The following is a 16,336-nucleotide window of genomic DNA, read 5'->3' as shown; positions in this document are numbered from 1 at the left end:
TCTGCTTGTACTCCGTTATTTTTCTAAGATGACAGATATGGATGATTAACCTAATCATTCAAATCAAGACATACCAAGGAGGCCGATCCAAGTGATAAACTGGTCAGGTCTCAGGTCCTCGGATTCTTATTACAAGTGTTTGGTTATTGGTCAGATCAGGTCATCTAGCAGCCTAGGCTAAACATGCACAGAGCCTATGCGCTCTCAGAAAGATGCATGGCTAAGGAAAATAATGGTTTGTGCTCCAGAGTCAGAGGTCTCTTGGATAGCAAATGCTTGTGACAGATTGAAAATTGAAAGGGTGATGGATGGCAACGCATTGAGCATCAACCCCTAGATTGCGAGCACAGGAATGGCTTATGCTCATGCATTCTTACCGATCAATCACTGCAATACGTAAATCTGTCGACCCTGAACAATCACATTACAGATAGGAAAGCCAAATACAAACTACAATAAAGTTCACTATCCTCACCCTCCTGTGGGACATTCAGCACTTTAGCACGAACAGTCGAAGTTGACTCTTAAGTCACACATAAACAATCGGATTAAGGAGACTGAATACATTGCAATGTGTTCTATAAAAATCAAGTTGGTCAGCACCCTAAAACACTGGGATGTCAGTGAATTGTTCATCATGCTTTCCGCACTATGACTCGATGCTCCCTCTTATACTCTACCTCCTCTCTTTGATGCATTATCAAAAGAGCCCTCCTCACCTGAAATATCAAGCAGAGATAAAAAGAGTTAAAAGTATCATCAAGCAGATGAAAAATGGGATCATAATCTAAGCTTAATTTCCTTACAATGGATTCATTCAGGCCCATTCTAGTAAGATCGTCTATGAGACGCCTTTCAGATATGCGGGTTCCAATTCCCATTCTTCTCTTTATTTGTGTCTCAGCTTGCTGTCCATGAAATTTGAAGAGTTATTCAAGAAGATAATGATTGCAATAAATAGTGAAGCCATTGTTCATAAGAACGCTAGCCACAGCCATTCTACCTTGATTTCATTGGCCATCTCAGGGGATAAATTTAAATGCTCGTTTATTCCAGAACGAGCAGCATCCATCGTGGAAACTTCAAACAACCTGAATGCCTCTTTCACATGTTCTTCAGTAGCGACAGAAGCCCTGAGTTCATAGGGGCATTTAGCACAAATATTCAATTGGTTATAACTTGCATTTTTCAAGCTAATGTTTCACTAACTCCAAACAATTAGCAGTCACATGATAATTCTTGAAACAGAATATGGAGCAATATGATTTCCCAACACTATAAAGGACAACATCTGATGGAAATAATTGGGATTAATGCAGGTTGATCATAATGATGAATTATCAAGGACGTGAGCTTTTCATCAAATAAATACAACTTACAGCCTCATCTTTGCAAGAGATTCACTCAAACGTATGATTGCTTCAAACTGCCTGACAGTAATTGGAATTGCAGAAGGTTTTCCTGTATCATGAGCCTGTTGCCTCATTCTCTACACATGAAGAGTACAGTAAGGAGTTACAAATACTTAAAACAAATCAATTCCAGACGAGCAAAGACTATCCCCCCCTCTTAATGTGTTCACCACAAGATGCAGTTGCAAGAAATTAGATTGATGAATCAACATTTCTTAAATCAACCTAATCTGATAAACTTTAAGTTGATTCATCTTTTTCAATCTCGATTTGACTAAATTTCAATTGATTTAATATATTTACTAGTGTACCTCATTTCTTTATCACACAATTTATGTAAAATGACCAACTTCTCAAGAAATATCGGATTGATACAGATCTTAATCCAACTAAGAAGATTTTATCCATACTGATTGATCTTGACCCCCATGTTACACAGTACACAATGATCTTGAGTTGACTAAAGCATACCTGTCTGATTTCCACATACTTATGTTGCAAAAATTCAGCAGCCTTTTCTGATAGTCGTGGTTCACATGTGACCCGGCAATACTCAATGTACCTTTTACAGATTGAGTTTAGAGCTTATACATGCTGTGTATATGGAAAAAAAAAAGATTGATTATGAGAAAAATAAATACCGCTTCAGCCAATTTTCCCCTTCTGCAACATCAGTACTTTTAGTGGTTGTAGCACCACTTGCGTGCACTTTGATAATATGACTTGCAATTTTCTGCATGATACATAAATTTAAGTCGATCTGAGAAACAGCACATAATTCCAGCACAAATCTTAAATTAATATGCACCTTATCTTGCTCATACATTCTGACATCTTTCACAATGAAGATAAGATCAAATCTAGAGAGAATGGTTGTCTGCAAATCAATATTATCCTGTGTGCTCTGAAAAAACAAGAACTCATCTAAGCAACTGAACTTCTTTTATACTGAGTAATTAACTAAAATAACTAAGCCCTTAGCAAATTTAAAAAGTTAAACTAACTTACTTTGAGATCATCATACCGTCCAGATGGAGGATTAGCAGCAGCAAGCACTGATGTTCTGGAATTGAGTACTGTGGTTATTCCTGCTTTAGCAATAGAAATAGTTTGCTGTTCCATGGCTTCGTGAATTGCAACTCTGAAGAAAAGAATTTTGTGCATGGAACAAGGTTCCAAAAAATTATACAAGAACCCTGGAAAAAAAATGAGACTCAAACTGAATCCCATAGACTTTTACCTATCTTCAGGCCTCATTTTGTCAAATTCATCAATACAGACTACACCGCCATCTGCTAAAACCATGGCACCACCTTCCAAATAAAATTCACGCTGAGAACAGAATTTCAAGTTGTAGTTAGTAGAGAAGATTTTACTAGCATGTTTTTATCCCACATAATTGTTGATATGTAAAGCCTGATCCTGATCTAAAATTGTAATGGTATAATTTTTTTTTTTGTTAATAATACTCAAATTCACTTCATACATATGGTTAAGTGGAGAACAGAACAAGAAAAAAGGAAAGGGCACAGAACAGAAAATAGAACAAAGTTTAGAGAGACCAGAACTTACAGAGCTACTATCACGAATCACTGATGCGGTTAGACCAGCAGCAGATGAACCTTTTCCTGAAGTATAAACAGCTACTGGAGCAGTTTTCTCCACAAATTTTAGAAACTGGAAAATGAGCAAAATCATCAAATAATAAACATATGAAGTAAATCAAAGACTTGGAAGAAAAAAACAACCCTAGTTAACAATTGGTGGGCTAATAAATAGTAATTCAACAAAACAAAAACAGAAACATTGTCAATTTCCTTATTTGACTAGTAAGAACAACAGTCTCTTTACCCTTAGTATACTACTATTTTAGAACCAGCAATAACAAATAAGGTTCACAAAACAGAATATGATAGATTGATGAGATTGTGTAGTGAAAACAAAAAACAGAAAGAAGATGAATGAACTGAAACGTTGAAGAATGCACAAAATAACAAAAAGATCAGGAATAGACAAACAGATATGCAGAAAAGCACATTTAAAAAATAACAAGACATTTTCTAAAAAGCAGAAGCACAACTTCTCTCTGATAAAGGCAAACGAAGCTCTATCTCTAATTTTTTAAATCAGAATTTATCTCAATGTTTATATAATACATTCACAACCTTAAATCATGGTACCTCCAGAAGCAATCATCAACTTCTCTCAGGCTAAGAAAGCTACAAACATCTTCTATTAAAATCTAGAGCATAATGTGCTCTAGAACTAGCACTAATCAACAGATTATAAAAAAAACAAAAGAGTATAGAATAGATTGAATCTCTAGAACAAGAACACAACCTGTGATTTTGCAGTTGAAGGATCACCCAATAACAGCACATGGACATCTCCTCTTAATCGAACACCGTCTGGGAGCCTCTGTAGTTTGGAAAAACAAATATTGCATACTTATATGCATATATGTGTGTATGGTTGGAAATCTGCATTCATTATTTTAATCAAACTGCTGAGACCAATCACCATACCTTCCTTGAACCCCCAAATAGCAAACAAGCCAGAGCTTTCTTGACATCAACATGGCCATATATTGATGGAGCAATCAATGAACATAACTTGGCATATGCATCAGGCCTCTGCGCAAATTCTTTAAATTCTAGCTCCTGGTCAATGGAAAAAATAGTTTTTAATTATCACATGTAAATTCAAAAAAACATTACCAAAGGTTCTTGCCTCATCTAAAGTGAAGTTTGATGGACCATTAGAATTTGCTCCACTGGTTTGTTCCAGTCCAACCACTCTAATATAAGCTTGTTTAACTCCAACACCCCCCTTCTGGCTGGAGAAGCCAAATAGTAATTTACTTAACCATCAAAGCATAACGAAATAGATAAAAGCTTCAATTGGTTCACTTCACTCTTACACTGCAGATGATTGGAAGACACTATAAATGCCTATGACCGTCAACCTTGTGCCAGGTGCAATAGTTTGAACATGATGCCTATCCACCGAGAGAAGCATGTTTCTTGGAAGTTCTCCAGTAGGGACATCCTGAAAGCCAACCAATTAAAAAAAATCCGACATTGTTTTAACTCGCAAAAAAACAAGAGAATTACCAACCTCGGGATTCTCCTGCAGTTTAAGGGTCTGGAGATCAACATATTTGCTCTTGTCTGGTGCGACTATCCAAGGGTCCAAAGGACAAGGTTCTTCACCAGCCTATGTAAAAGAGTAAAGAGAACCTAAAGCAACCAGGTCCAATTTATTTGGATCATAAATTATTATGAAAAAGACAATCTCGCTACCTGAGGTACATGGTCACAGGAACGGGGAACAATCGCCCCACCAAGCCCCGGACGACAAGGCACCGTCTTTAGGGTTTTGCAATTCTTACACATCAGTGTCACGTACGTAGCCTTGGCTTTTACTCTAGAAGCAGCAATCGTAATCCCAGCTATCTTAACAAGCCTTGACATTGACTCAGACTGCAGCCAGCATTCAACAAATGATCAAGACGGGAAAATTTTTAAGTAAAAGAACAACAACAAAAAATCTTATAGGAATATCAGGAAAAATACAAACCCCAATTGATCTCATAGATGTCGAACTCTCCTTGGAAGAGAGAAAGATCTGAACTTCTCCCACGGCTGGTTCCTCCATTTCGCCCCCCTCTGTGGCGACCTTTAATCTCAGACTAGCAAGTACCTCGGCGGCGGCAGCTTCAAACTAGGCAAAGAGAAAAAGGTTCCTTTCTCAACATGCGCTGATCAGGAAACGGGAATCCAGAACCCCAAAGTTACCAATTAAAAATAAGTAACAATCAGCGTAGAAATGGCTTACCAGGGGAAGATAATCGGCAGGGAGCTTGCGTATCTTGTCTGAGAGAACAGCGTCGAAGTCGTCAAGGTCCTCCATAGCCACTGTAAGATGGTCGGGATTGTGGACGAGGCTCTCCCTGCGAGTTCCAAAGCAGAGTAAGACTTCAAAGAGAGGAGAATGGAATATTACGAGTGAAAGATTAGTTTTTTAAAGGTTACCGGTAGGGGAAGTCGCCTTTTTGGCCATGAAAACCACGGAGGAATTCCTTAAACTTGCGGAGGGCAGTGTGACGTGTGATGGAGCCCTGATCGGGGTCTCCGCCGCCACGAGGGAACTGCGCCTGGTCGCTGTAGAACACCGCCCCTTCATCCCACCCCGACATCTCTCCTCTCTCTCTCTCGCAGGGCAACGGCCGAACGAGGGAGCATTGATGCTGCGGGGAAGGTTTAGATATCTTCAATGAATGGGCATTTTTGGCGGGAAGGTAGGGGTTGTTGGCGGGAAGAGTCAGATGGCGGATCCGATGGACTTGTAAAGGGCCCTTTAAGCTGGAAAACCCATAAGGCCGAAGAAAGGTTTGAAGCCCACAGAAAAGATAATTAATAAGCAAGAAATGCCAAAACACAGGCGATAATTGTCCGCCACCGACTTGACAGCTGTTGTTACAAGACGACGAGATCGTGGCCTACGAACCAGATTCCTACCCGTTCCCCTCCTCACTCCCAACGTCAAACGTAACTGCTGGGACCACCACTTGTCAATTTGCCCATCTGCCAACTGGTTATTCCTGAAACATCATTGTCATCTCCAGCCCTTCGATTGGTGACGTACGATCTGTTTTGATCCATATGAGCACCTAGCAGCTGTTGGTCTTCTTGTAAATATATGTCAAAGTTAAGGACTATTGTATGCATTCCCTTCGCTGATTGCTTTCATGAGTTGTGTGCTCCGACGCGTCGTATACGTAGCTAATTAAGAAGCCGTCCTCATGTTTATCATCGTGCGAGCAGCGATCGAGTGGATTCGTGGCCGATAGACGCACATGATGGGACCTTATCTGGCCAAGGCGGTTGACGCACAGAAATAACAGTGCGGACGGACATTTCCAATATCGGACGTGTTGGCCTCTATAAGATGGGCTTCAAGGGTATTTCGTCTTTTGACATCATTCTTCTCCTCTTTTCCAGTTTTCCCAAACAGTTTGTGCCCTAATGACCACGGCGGTCCTCCGATCTCAGGATTGCCTGAGAAATCGCCACCATCTCGATGCCTTCAAATCATCCCCTCCGCTTCCCGTGAAACACCGCCGCAAGAAATCGCCACGGCCTTCTCCTTCTTCCTCTCTTCCATCCTTCTACCCAGTTCTTCCTCCAAAATCTTGTCGGTGTGGATCTGGCCCCCGTGCTCGCTCTCCATCTTCTCAGGCTCCGAAATCAGGTAGATCAGCGAACGCGCCTCTCGATCCACGAAGATCGACGCATATGCGCACTGATGGGCTGGGCCTAGAAGCCAAGCCGCGCCCGCGGAAGCCTCTTGTGATGCAGGAAATAAGGATCTTGAAGCGAGGAGAGGAGCTGAAGCTGGGCGCGTTTCCTACCGTCGCTCCGAGGCCGGGGGTTGATGGTTCGACCCTTTGCTCTACGGTTCGGTTAGCTCAGCTCCTTGCAAATAAGGTTTCCTTCGTCGCTCGGGCGTCCCCGTACGCCGGGCCGGCGTACTTTACTGCATCCCCCGCTCCTAGTTCTCTCCCTTTTCCTTCTTTTTTCCTAAAAAAGGCTGATGGTATCTCAGTCAACAACGAACTTGCTTCAAGGATCCTTAAGGAGAGCGTTGGAGTATACTAATCGACCTGGATTCCAAACAGTGGTCGGTAAGATGCAATCTTAGTGGCGAAAGGCTCCGTTTTAATGATGAAAGTATGTGGAAATGGTGATTTAGGTCATAAGCCCTTATATGGAAAAAAAGAGAAGATAGTAGTATGGTGGCTCTTGACAAGATTCACTTTCAGGTAGTTTTCTTCCATAGACTTCTCTGGTTACTTATCTTCCTCTATTTTTTCAAAAGGAAGATGTGATTTGGAGAAATTTAGGCCTACAACTACTACCACCACCACCATCGTAACTCTTTCCTATTACTACCACCACAACTCTTCTACTACTAGTACGAATACTAGCGTTACTACTACTCCCACCATCACAACTCTTTCCTTCTACCATTACTACTAGCACTACTGCTCCTCGAACTGTTGTACTATTAGTGTTTCTACCGGCTCTAGTACGTTTACTGCTAAGACTATTACCACCATCACAACTTAAGTTCCATCATATATTAGCACTCTGTCAAGATTTCCATCAATATTGGGTGGTATCATGCTTTGATATTGGTAGGGAAGATGCAGGTGTATACATGATATCCTATGTTTTTAAGTTCAAGTAAGGTTTGTTTTACGTAGATGGTTGTGTTCATTTTTTTTCTTCTGAATGTTGAAATGTCATATAAGCTTAAATGCTAATACTTGTATCTGTTTGCTTCTGTATACATTTCTATATGATGTTTTATTGAGTATAATTTATGGTCTATGTTTTTTTTTTTACTCAGCATTGTCTTTGTTCCACTTTGTCAAGAATATTTGTTTCGTCTACTGTCGAGTATATTTGTGCTAAAGATCCTTGATCATTAGTAGATGGAGAATTCCTTCTAATATGCTCGTCTGGTGATCATGCTTCAGTCGACCATGCATTGCATCGGTTGGTAAGATATATAGCAAGTAGACCACAGTTTTCTTGTCCGAATCCAAACTCGAATTCCCAAATTTCTTTTTAACAACGTGATTTGCAAGTGAAAACCATCAATTTTATCGAGAGACCATATGTCCAGGAATTCCGGGAAATTCCAGGTTCTTCACTTCGCAACAATAGCAATTCTTCCTCCTATTTTCAGGCAAGCAACAATAAGTTGCTTCCTCTTGTTTTCAACAAGGAACGATTTCCCACTGCCCTCTTCTACCAACAACAAGCAATTGGTTTTCGTCCCCTGTTCTACTGTTAAGGATCTGTAAATAAGTATTTATTGATATTCAGAATTGGATAGGTTTGATTGGCTTGGGCATTTCGTATGAACGAAACACTTCAGTGTTTAATCCGTAGAAGGAATATCATGATGTATATATTTTATTCTGTAAATTATCGAACGTATCTAAAGTTCTAAAATATGCCGATCACGTACCTAAGGTCATTGTTATATTATAGCAATTGATTTGGATTGCTGTGCATCAACATAGTAACTACACTATAGCAAATGATTTAAAAAAACTACACTATAAGAAATGATTATTTTTTTTAAACGATCAATTTGTGTTAAAAAAATATTTCTATAAATATAATTTATCAAATTAATGTTTAAAGGTGTAGATATAATTAGGAGATTTAAAAACATATATAAGATATGATTTTATGTCATTTTAAATTTTCTAGATTTATTAATTGATTTTGACATATAATTAGATTTTATGTGCTCGTTTAATTTTCTTTATTATATTGATATTCTTAATCATAATTCCATGTATGCTAAGAGTATTAATTTTTTTAATCTATTAGTACATAGTAATCCATTGAAGTTAATATTCATAGTCACATAACTTTATCGACTTAATTGTAGTAATTGATTAAAAATTTTGATTTGTATTAAAAAAATTATTATTCTTAATATATTGTGTGTTCTTAATATAGTGTGTGTTTGAGAGTATGAATATAATTAGGAGAATTAGATGAGTATACCAAACTTGATTTTATATCATTTCGAGTGATTGTGTCTGAAAGTTGAAAAGATGGCGCACTAGCTCAGCTGCATGATTTGTTATTTGTTGATGAATAATTGACTTTTCGATTTAGGATGAAGTTCTTCAATGATCCTACGCACAATTAGATTATCCAATGAAGTGTTAATGATCAAAGATTAGGGAAGGGGTCCCTAACAAGACTTTCCGATGTTCAAGTCATTGCCAAGGAAGAAGAATAATAGTGGATGTACGGATGAAGGTCTCAAATGTGAAAAATATGTACCTCGTCAACGGAGAGGATCCTATTTTTTTATACCATCTCTTACGATCTTTGTGATCATGAGGTGACTTCATGCGTCAGAGTTTGTTAGGTAGTTTCACGAAAAGTTTCTGAAGAATCTTTTTTTATTTACAGTTGTACCTCTTTTGTCGTTTATAATTTAAATTTTTTCTGAAGTAGGAGAAAAATGTCGTTATAGATGAATCATCAATGGAAAATCAGATAGACTCCGAAGGAGCTTTCAAAGGAATATATTAAAATACTGTCGGTTGTTTGTTTGCTGAATATATTTTATCCGGTCTGTGAGACTGATCGTATTGAATGTCATTGTATTTTGTTATAGTATCTCGATCGGTCCATAAGATCGACCATGTCATTCATGTGTTATATACTAAAAGGATATGTTCAGAGACTAATATAGTACCCACGGTATATCAAAACTTTATTTAAGAAGTCATATGATAAATTATATAGCTTTATTTTAGGAACCATGTGACATTAGGTAACTTAAACTTAGTAGACTTGTGCTCGACTGAGTGAATATGTAGAATTTCTTAAGGATAAGTGTCTTTAAGTCGGTCCGGTCTTTGTCCAGTCGAGTGTACACATTTATCCTTAAGCTCGATCAACTTTCATCCGATAAATCTTATACTAAAAACTTTATAAGGCCAAGTATCCTTAAGCTTGCATAGTATTTATTTGGTCAGACGTATATAGACAACCTTGTATTTGATTGGCTTTCATCCGACTGATTTTATACTAAAACTTTTATAAGGCTAAGTGTCTTTACGCCTGCCGGTCATACACAGACAGCATTATATTCGATCAGCCTTCATCCGGATGCTCTTATACTAATACTTTTATAAGGCCAAGTGTCTTTATGTTCGTCCTATTTTTACCCGGCCGGGCATACACAGATAGTCTTATGTTCGATCAGCTTTCATCCGATCGATTTTATACTAAGACTTTTATAAGGTCAAGTGTTTTTACGTCTGCTCGGTCTTTACCCGATCGAGCGTACATAGACAACCTTGTATTCGATCTACCTTCATCCGACCACTCTTATACTAAGACTTTTAAGGCCAAGTGTTTACGTCCGTCCGATCTTTACTCGGCTGGGTGTACACAGACAACCTTATGTTCGACCGGATACTACAACTTTTATAAGGTTAAGTGTCTTTACGTACGTCCGATCTTTACCTGGTTTGGCACACACAGACAGTCTTATGTTCGATCAGTCTTCGTCCGATCGATCTTATGCTAAGAGTTTTTATAAGGCATATGCGCTTAGAGCTTGGTCAGATTTTTACCTGGTCAGGCTCCCTTGCACTCGGTCGATTACTCGACTAATCAAGTACATTATTTCCTGACTTTCAGAATAAAATATTAGAGTCCTTATATTTGGTCGGCTTTGCGTCCGATCAACTTTATTCGAGCGTCCTACTCGATAGCCATTTGGTAGGACCCTAACAAAGTCATCTAGGAGGTGTTCCACTACATTGCCTTCGACCCTTACCTTACCTTAATTTTGACCACCACATCATCTTTGAGATCCACTCGTTATAACTCATATCATTAGTCTCCCTTTCAAATCTAGTCGAAGATGTAAACCACTGACTGGACTCGAATTATATATTTTTTTTGTATGTTTTGCCCTCTCACTAAGATTACTAGGTAATTTGTACTCTCACTCATACTAAAAACACTTGGTAATTTTTTCAATAATCGCTCATTGATAATTGACCATTTAAAAATGAGAGAGTACCAAAAACTTAGAAAATGGTATTTTATTTTCAAAAAATGTGTTGCTCGTCCTATCTATCATAAATGTCCATTTAAAGATGAGTGTCATATGACACTACTACTCATTTTCTATGACGTACATTCCTTACTTCTTATGACGTGAAAATATGTCAAGCACATCCCCTTTGTAAATCAATGATCCTTGTTAATCATGTCTTTCAATCTAATTGTAGCAATTAAACTTTCTTTTTTATAAAACCTTAGGTGTTGTGAGTTCTTCGCCCTTCATCCTATCTCCTTTCGAGCTCGTTTTCTTTGACAATCTACCTTCCTTCATCTATTTTTTTTCGGCGATCTTTCTTGTTCTGCATTCCTTCTTGTTCAAATCTCAGATATATCAGTAAGTTGTTCACTTTCTGTCTAAGATTTGTTCTACCATGGCCTAGGAGTCTTTTGCCCCTTGGTATACTTCAACCTCCTCAAGGTTCGATGCCTCTAATCAAACTTATCTCTATTCTCGATTTGAAATCCCCTGTATTTACCGCATTCGTCTTCCTTCTCTAATTGATCGTCCTCATCTTCCTCTTGATAATCATATTATTTTCTTTTCTGACTAATTAGTGGTCGGTCTTCGTTTTCCCATTACCTTTTCTTATCAACAGTAAGTCAATATTTCCACATTCCCTTGCAATAATTTGTTCTGAATGTCTTTTGTTATATGTGCAAGATGTTCATGTTATTTTTGTCTATTTGGAATTCCTCATACTCCACGTAATCTTTATTTTTTCATTTACCCTAAAAAATTATAATTCAAGGTTTTCTTCTTCCAATCTCGATCGAAAGCGGTCTTTTTCAAGGACATATTGTCCTTAAATAAGGGATGAAAATCTCATTTCTTCTTTATAGAAATATCTGATTCTGTCACTTGGCCACTGCTTGACAATTTTCCTTTCCTCCTCTTCTTGATCCTATAAAATTGAAGCAAGACCCTATTTCTCTTACCTATCTCCCCAAACTGAGCCATCAACACTTTAAAATCCACAAATGGTTACAAGAGAACTTTTTATATATTTTTAGTTTAAGCCTCATTCTAAAGAAATTAACCCTTGCTTCTTCTCATACGAGACAAGTCATCCCTGCTTAGTCTGCTCCCACTCAAGAAGATATACGAGGACAATCCCCCGAGCAGACTTTGGCTGTTCTTTATCTTACCGTGTTAACTCCCGCTATCGACCAACCTCGAGAGGACATTTCTTTACTAGGCTATTCTCCATATCCCATCCTCTCTATATCTCTTGGTCCTAGTACTGCCTTTGTGCTCCAGATGATCCTTCCCGATCATCAATCATTTTTTCTTTGCCCCCAGCCCAAGTTTCCTTTAATCCAACATCTCTTCTTTCTTCTATCCTCCTAATATTATTAAGAAGTTGCTTAATAGATGCTTAGACAGAGGCCAAAGACCATTTTAGCAAACTTACACCCACAGAGCTAGCAGATGAATTTTCATACGAGCAGACCAATGTATCATTACTTAGTCGATCATTTTTATCTCCTTTTTGAGACTTGTAACTGTATTTATTTTCCAGCGGTGGGCAATCAGTACAAGCGTCGCTTAACAGTTGTATGATTTGGCGAAGGAAAACGAGTTGCTAAAACAGGAAACCTCTATAGTAATTTTCATGCAAAACTCTGAGTGAATAAAAAAAACTATCTACTTAACAGTAGATATAAAGCGATGCAATGGAATGCCACCTCGAAAACTCTTAAGGCTTAACTTCAATCAGAAACAAACTTCTGAGAAGATATAAAAACGAAGCTAAGCGAGCAGATTATCGAGAATGAGCGATTATGCGCTCAACTTCACGAATTGAAGTCTACTCATGCAATTGAGTTAGCTGCCAAGGAAGCTGAGTTGCTGACCCAAAAGACTGAGCAAGATTCCTTACTCATCAATTTACTGATCGCTCAAATGGAAACAACGACGGCCCGAGCGACGTTAACAACTTATAGGGCGGAAGAGGATGAACGTTTTAAAGCGATAGAGACCAACCTTTTCCACACCCGTGAGTTCAATGTGTCCATTGCTGATTCCCTTTCTATGACTCTTTTTCTTGGATCCAAAAGAGCGATGACGCAGCTAAAAGAGGGAGGATATCTAACCTCTAATCCTCCAGCTAGCTTCCTAGATTACAAGAAGATATTATATGCTATCTCGTCCGACTTACTTCCTCACTTTTTTTAATTTACCTACAAGTTCGTTCTTAATACCTAGTAAACTTTCGTTTGTGTAACACCCGTAAATTTTCTTTATTTTACAAAGAGAAAAAAAAAATAGAAGAAGAGAAAAGAAATAAAAATATATTTATATATAGCCTAGGTTAGGATTGAACCCTAGACCTCTTACTCGAGATTGGTTTAAGTAGTCATTAGGTGGCGGTAAAGCATCACATGAGCAATATGAAATAATTCATTATATGTAGATTATATGTGAGAGATGCTTTAACTTCCACTTAATATAAAAGGGAAAGGATGAGATTAAAACCTAAATTTTATTCCCTCTTCTTCTCTAGCCGAAATTTCTCCTTCCTCCTTCCAAGCTTCGGCCAAGAATCCTAGGGCTCCAAGTCTTAAGGCTTTTCAAGGGGAGAATCTAAGGGGAGAGTCTCTCCCAAGGAGGTAGTTTGCGTGAGGAAGGGTGTCTTGGAGATTAAAGCGTGCAAGAGAGGATTGTCTACCCTACACCTTATAATAGTAAGATCGAGTGAAAAGATGTAAGTACCCCTCACCTGCAGTATAAGTCACTTCAAAGATGTATTTTGTAATGTCTTTTATGCATGATTTAGAAGATACATGTTGAAATATGCTTTAGAGATGTTAAGGAAGAAGCATGTTATGTTATGTATGATTCCCTCTAAAGTTTTGGGGATTAAGATCATGTGTAGGAAATCTTGAATTGCTTCCCATTTAGTTTTGGGACTAAGAAGTAGATTCAAGTGTCCTAAAGTGCTTCTCTATAAGTGTAGGGGGATTAAGCGCACATAAGGTGTTTGTTTCAATGACAAACAAGTGCGAGTAAAAGAAATCAATAGTTAAAAGAAAGTATTTTACTTTAGAAAGGTATGTACTGGACACAAGGTCCATGGGTGGGCTCCTAGATCGCCCCTAGGCCCCTAGATCACCTAGTAGTACCTTAATAAATTCGGGAATAACTACCTCGGATCTTATTAAGGATGCACGCAAAGTGGTAAAATGTCAGACCCAAGAAAGTTGATTATTATTTTCACTGATTATGTAATATCAAGTTTTCAAACTTCATGGTTTGTTTTGGTAGAAGTTTTCTAAGGTTGAGAACTTGAGTTATAAAGTGCAGCATAGATGAACTCAAACAAAATATGCCAAGATTCTTATTTTCAATTCATTACTAGCATGGTTTTTGGGTTGATATTTTGCATGATAAACCTGTTTAAAAATACCTGCCATGCACATATTCTTAATTATGCAGTTTAGCATGAATTATCACCAAGCATGAGTTTTGTGTTTTCCCAAACAGATTTGAAAAGGTTATTTTTGTTTTAATGCTGATTTTGTGAGTAGATGGTACTTACTAAGTATTCGCTTATAGTTTTGCATTTCATTATATTACAGATAAAGGTAAAGGAAAGCTTGAATATGAGGAGGCAACAGGAGCGGTGCATTATGTGTGTGTGACGGAATAATGGAAGAAGATCTGAGAACTTGTAAATGTTTGGATTATGTTAGAACTGATGCTAGAGTATTTCCTCTTTTCCACTTTACCTAAAATACTATCACTAGTTGCTTTAGAGGAATTTATCGGTTTGGTAATAATTAGAGTGGCAATGATATGTACAAAAGGGGAGAACAAATCCTTTTAGGGAGCAAGGGGTGGCCTCCTTATGGTCCGTGTCATGGCCGTGCGGACTCACACGGTCCCCTACTCCTTGCTCTCGGCCAAGGTGACACGGCAGTATAGATTCACATGGCTGTGCACCTCTCCTTCTCGGCCCAGGGGGGCACGGCCGTGTGGATTCACACGACCGTGCACCCCTTCCTCTCGGCCAAGGTGACACGACTGTGTGGATTCATACGGTCGTGTACTTCTTCTCGGCCAAGAGGACATAGCCGTGTGAATTCACACGGCCGTGCACCTCTCCCTCTCGACCAAGGGGACACGGTCGTGTAGATCCACACAGCCGTGTACCTCTCTCTCTATGCCAAGGAGACACGGTCGTGTGGATTCACATGACCGTGCAACTCTGTTTGGCGCTAGGTCATGCTCCCTCAATCGTAACAAGTTAGAGTAGACCTATGAACTGAGCAGTATACAATGTGTAAGAATGCCAAAAAAAATTTAGATATACAGAAAGAGTAACATCTAACTGGATAGGTAAGGGGTAATTGAAGGCCGGGCGTTACAGTTTGGTATCAAAGCAAGTTCTATCCTTCCGCTGCACACACATCAAGCATTGATCCTGTAGCTTCCAAATAAGAAAGTATCTTTTCATAACTTTTATGCATTTTATTTCAGTTATGATTAGTAAGAGCTATTGTTAAGATTAAGCTTGTTTATACATGTAAGTATTAAGGGCAACAAGTAAGAATGATGATGGGCTGACGCATGGTCTCACTGGTTGGTTTATGAATATGTAGATGGCCAGAGGAAGGACGGCTAGACAACCAAGAGTTAATGAACCTCAACCAGAGACTAATGAGTGTGCGCCACCGCCCAACCTTTTAGAACTAGTAACTCAGCTGCAAAGGCAAGTGGCACAACAACAGCAGGTGATAGCCACCCTGACGGCTAACCAGCAAGCTCCTCTTGTGGTCCCACCGAAATCCAATATGGTGGCACCTATTACGACCGAAGTTCCATCAGTTACACCTGTAGCCCCAACAAAGGTAGTGAGGCAAGAAGCATATCTCATCCAGTGGCAAAACTGAAGCCAGGGAATTTCTCTGGCACCAATGAACTATGGGATGCTCAGGCATAGTTCAAAACCCTGGAGAGTATAATGGAGCTACTGGACTGGCCGGAAGTAGAAAAGATAAAGTGTGTCTCTTTCTGCCTCACTGGAGATGCAAGAATGTGGTGGGAACGAGTCAAGGCAAAAAGAATGGTGAATCAAATGACCTAGTCTGACTTCGAGACTGAGTTCTTTGAAGAATTCTTTCATATGCGAGTCATGAATAAACATTACGATGAATTCACGGAATTTCGACAAGGAAGTTTATCAGTTGATGAAGCCGTGAAGAATTTTAATAGGTTGGCTCGCTTATGCCCCGAGCTGG

At 38.8% G+C, this 16,336-nt stretch overlaps 2 protein-coding genes across 2 annotated transcripts; one reads left to right on the top strand and one right to left on the bottom strand.

The window, feature by feature from the left end:
• Nucleotides 1-403: 403 nt before the first annotated feature.
• Nucleotides 404-5,664, bottom strand: LOC121992255 (DNA replication licensing factor MCM5). Its single transcript, XM_042546495.1, has 19 exons — nucleotides 5,447-5,664; nucleotides 5,250-5,364; nucleotides 4,992-5,135; nucleotides 4,715-4,894; nucleotides 4,530-4,628; nucleotides 4,333-4,460; nucleotides 4,143-4,248; nucleotides 3,938-4,072; nucleotides 3,753-3,830; nucleotides 2,985-3,089; nucleotides 2,653-2,744; nucleotides 2,421-2,553; nucleotides 2,221-2,316; nucleotides 2,054-2,145; nucleotides 1,884-1,974; nucleotides 1,380-1,489; nucleotides 1,004-1,133; nucleotides 807-908; nucleotides 404-719 (listed from the first exon to the last, which is right to left on the bottom strand). Exons 1-19 carry the CDS (start codon nucleotides 5,608-5,610, stop codon nucleotides 636-638), a joined length of 2,184 nt encoding a protein of 727 aa, XP_042402429.1. The 5' UTR covers nucleotides 5,611-5,664; the 3' UTR covers nucleotides 404-635.
• Nucleotides 5,665-6,439: 775 nt separating this feature from the next.
• Nucleotides 6,440-7,072, top strand: LOC121990844. The gene has a single exon (XM_042544905.1). It carries the CDS (start codon nucleotides 6,440-6,442, stop codon nucleotides 7,070-7,072), a length of 633 nt encoding a protein of 210 aa, XP_042400839.1.
• Nucleotides 7,073-16,336: the final 9,264 nt, after the last annotated feature.

Source organism: Zingiber officinale, chromosome 6B, assembly GCF_018446385.1.
Source record: "Zingiber officinale cultivar Zhangliang chromosome 6B, Zo_v1.1, whole genome shotgun sequence".
Classification (NCBI taxonomy): domain Eukaryota; kingdom Viridiplantae; phylum Streptophyta; class Magnoliopsida; order Zingiberales; family Zingiberaceae; genus Zingiber; species Zingiber officinale.
The sequence above is the reverse complement of the archived record's forward strand: the minus strand, read 5'-3'. Positions and strand labels throughout refer to the sequence as shown.

What these genes read in the sequence shown, in the direction of transcription:
- LOC121992255 (XM_042546495.1), bottom strand. Translation starts at nt 5,610, where the DNA reads ATGTCGGGGTGGGATGAAGGGGCGGTGTTCTACAGCGACCAGGCGCAG. An exon ending in CCTGTGACCATGTACCTCAG is followed by an intron (nt 4,629 to 4,714) that starts GTAGCGAGATTG and finishes TCTTTTACATAG; the next exon opens with GCTGGTGAAGAACCTTGTCC. An exon ending in TATTTGGGGGTTCAAGGAAG is followed by an intron (nt 3,831 to 3,937) that starts GTATGGTGATTG and finishes TCCAAACTACAG; the next exon opens with AGGCTCCCAGACGGTGTTCG.
- LOC121990844 (XM_042544905.1), top strand. Translation starts at nt 6,440, where the DNA reads ATGACCACGGCGGTCCTCCGATCTCAGGATTGCCTGAGAAATCGCCAC.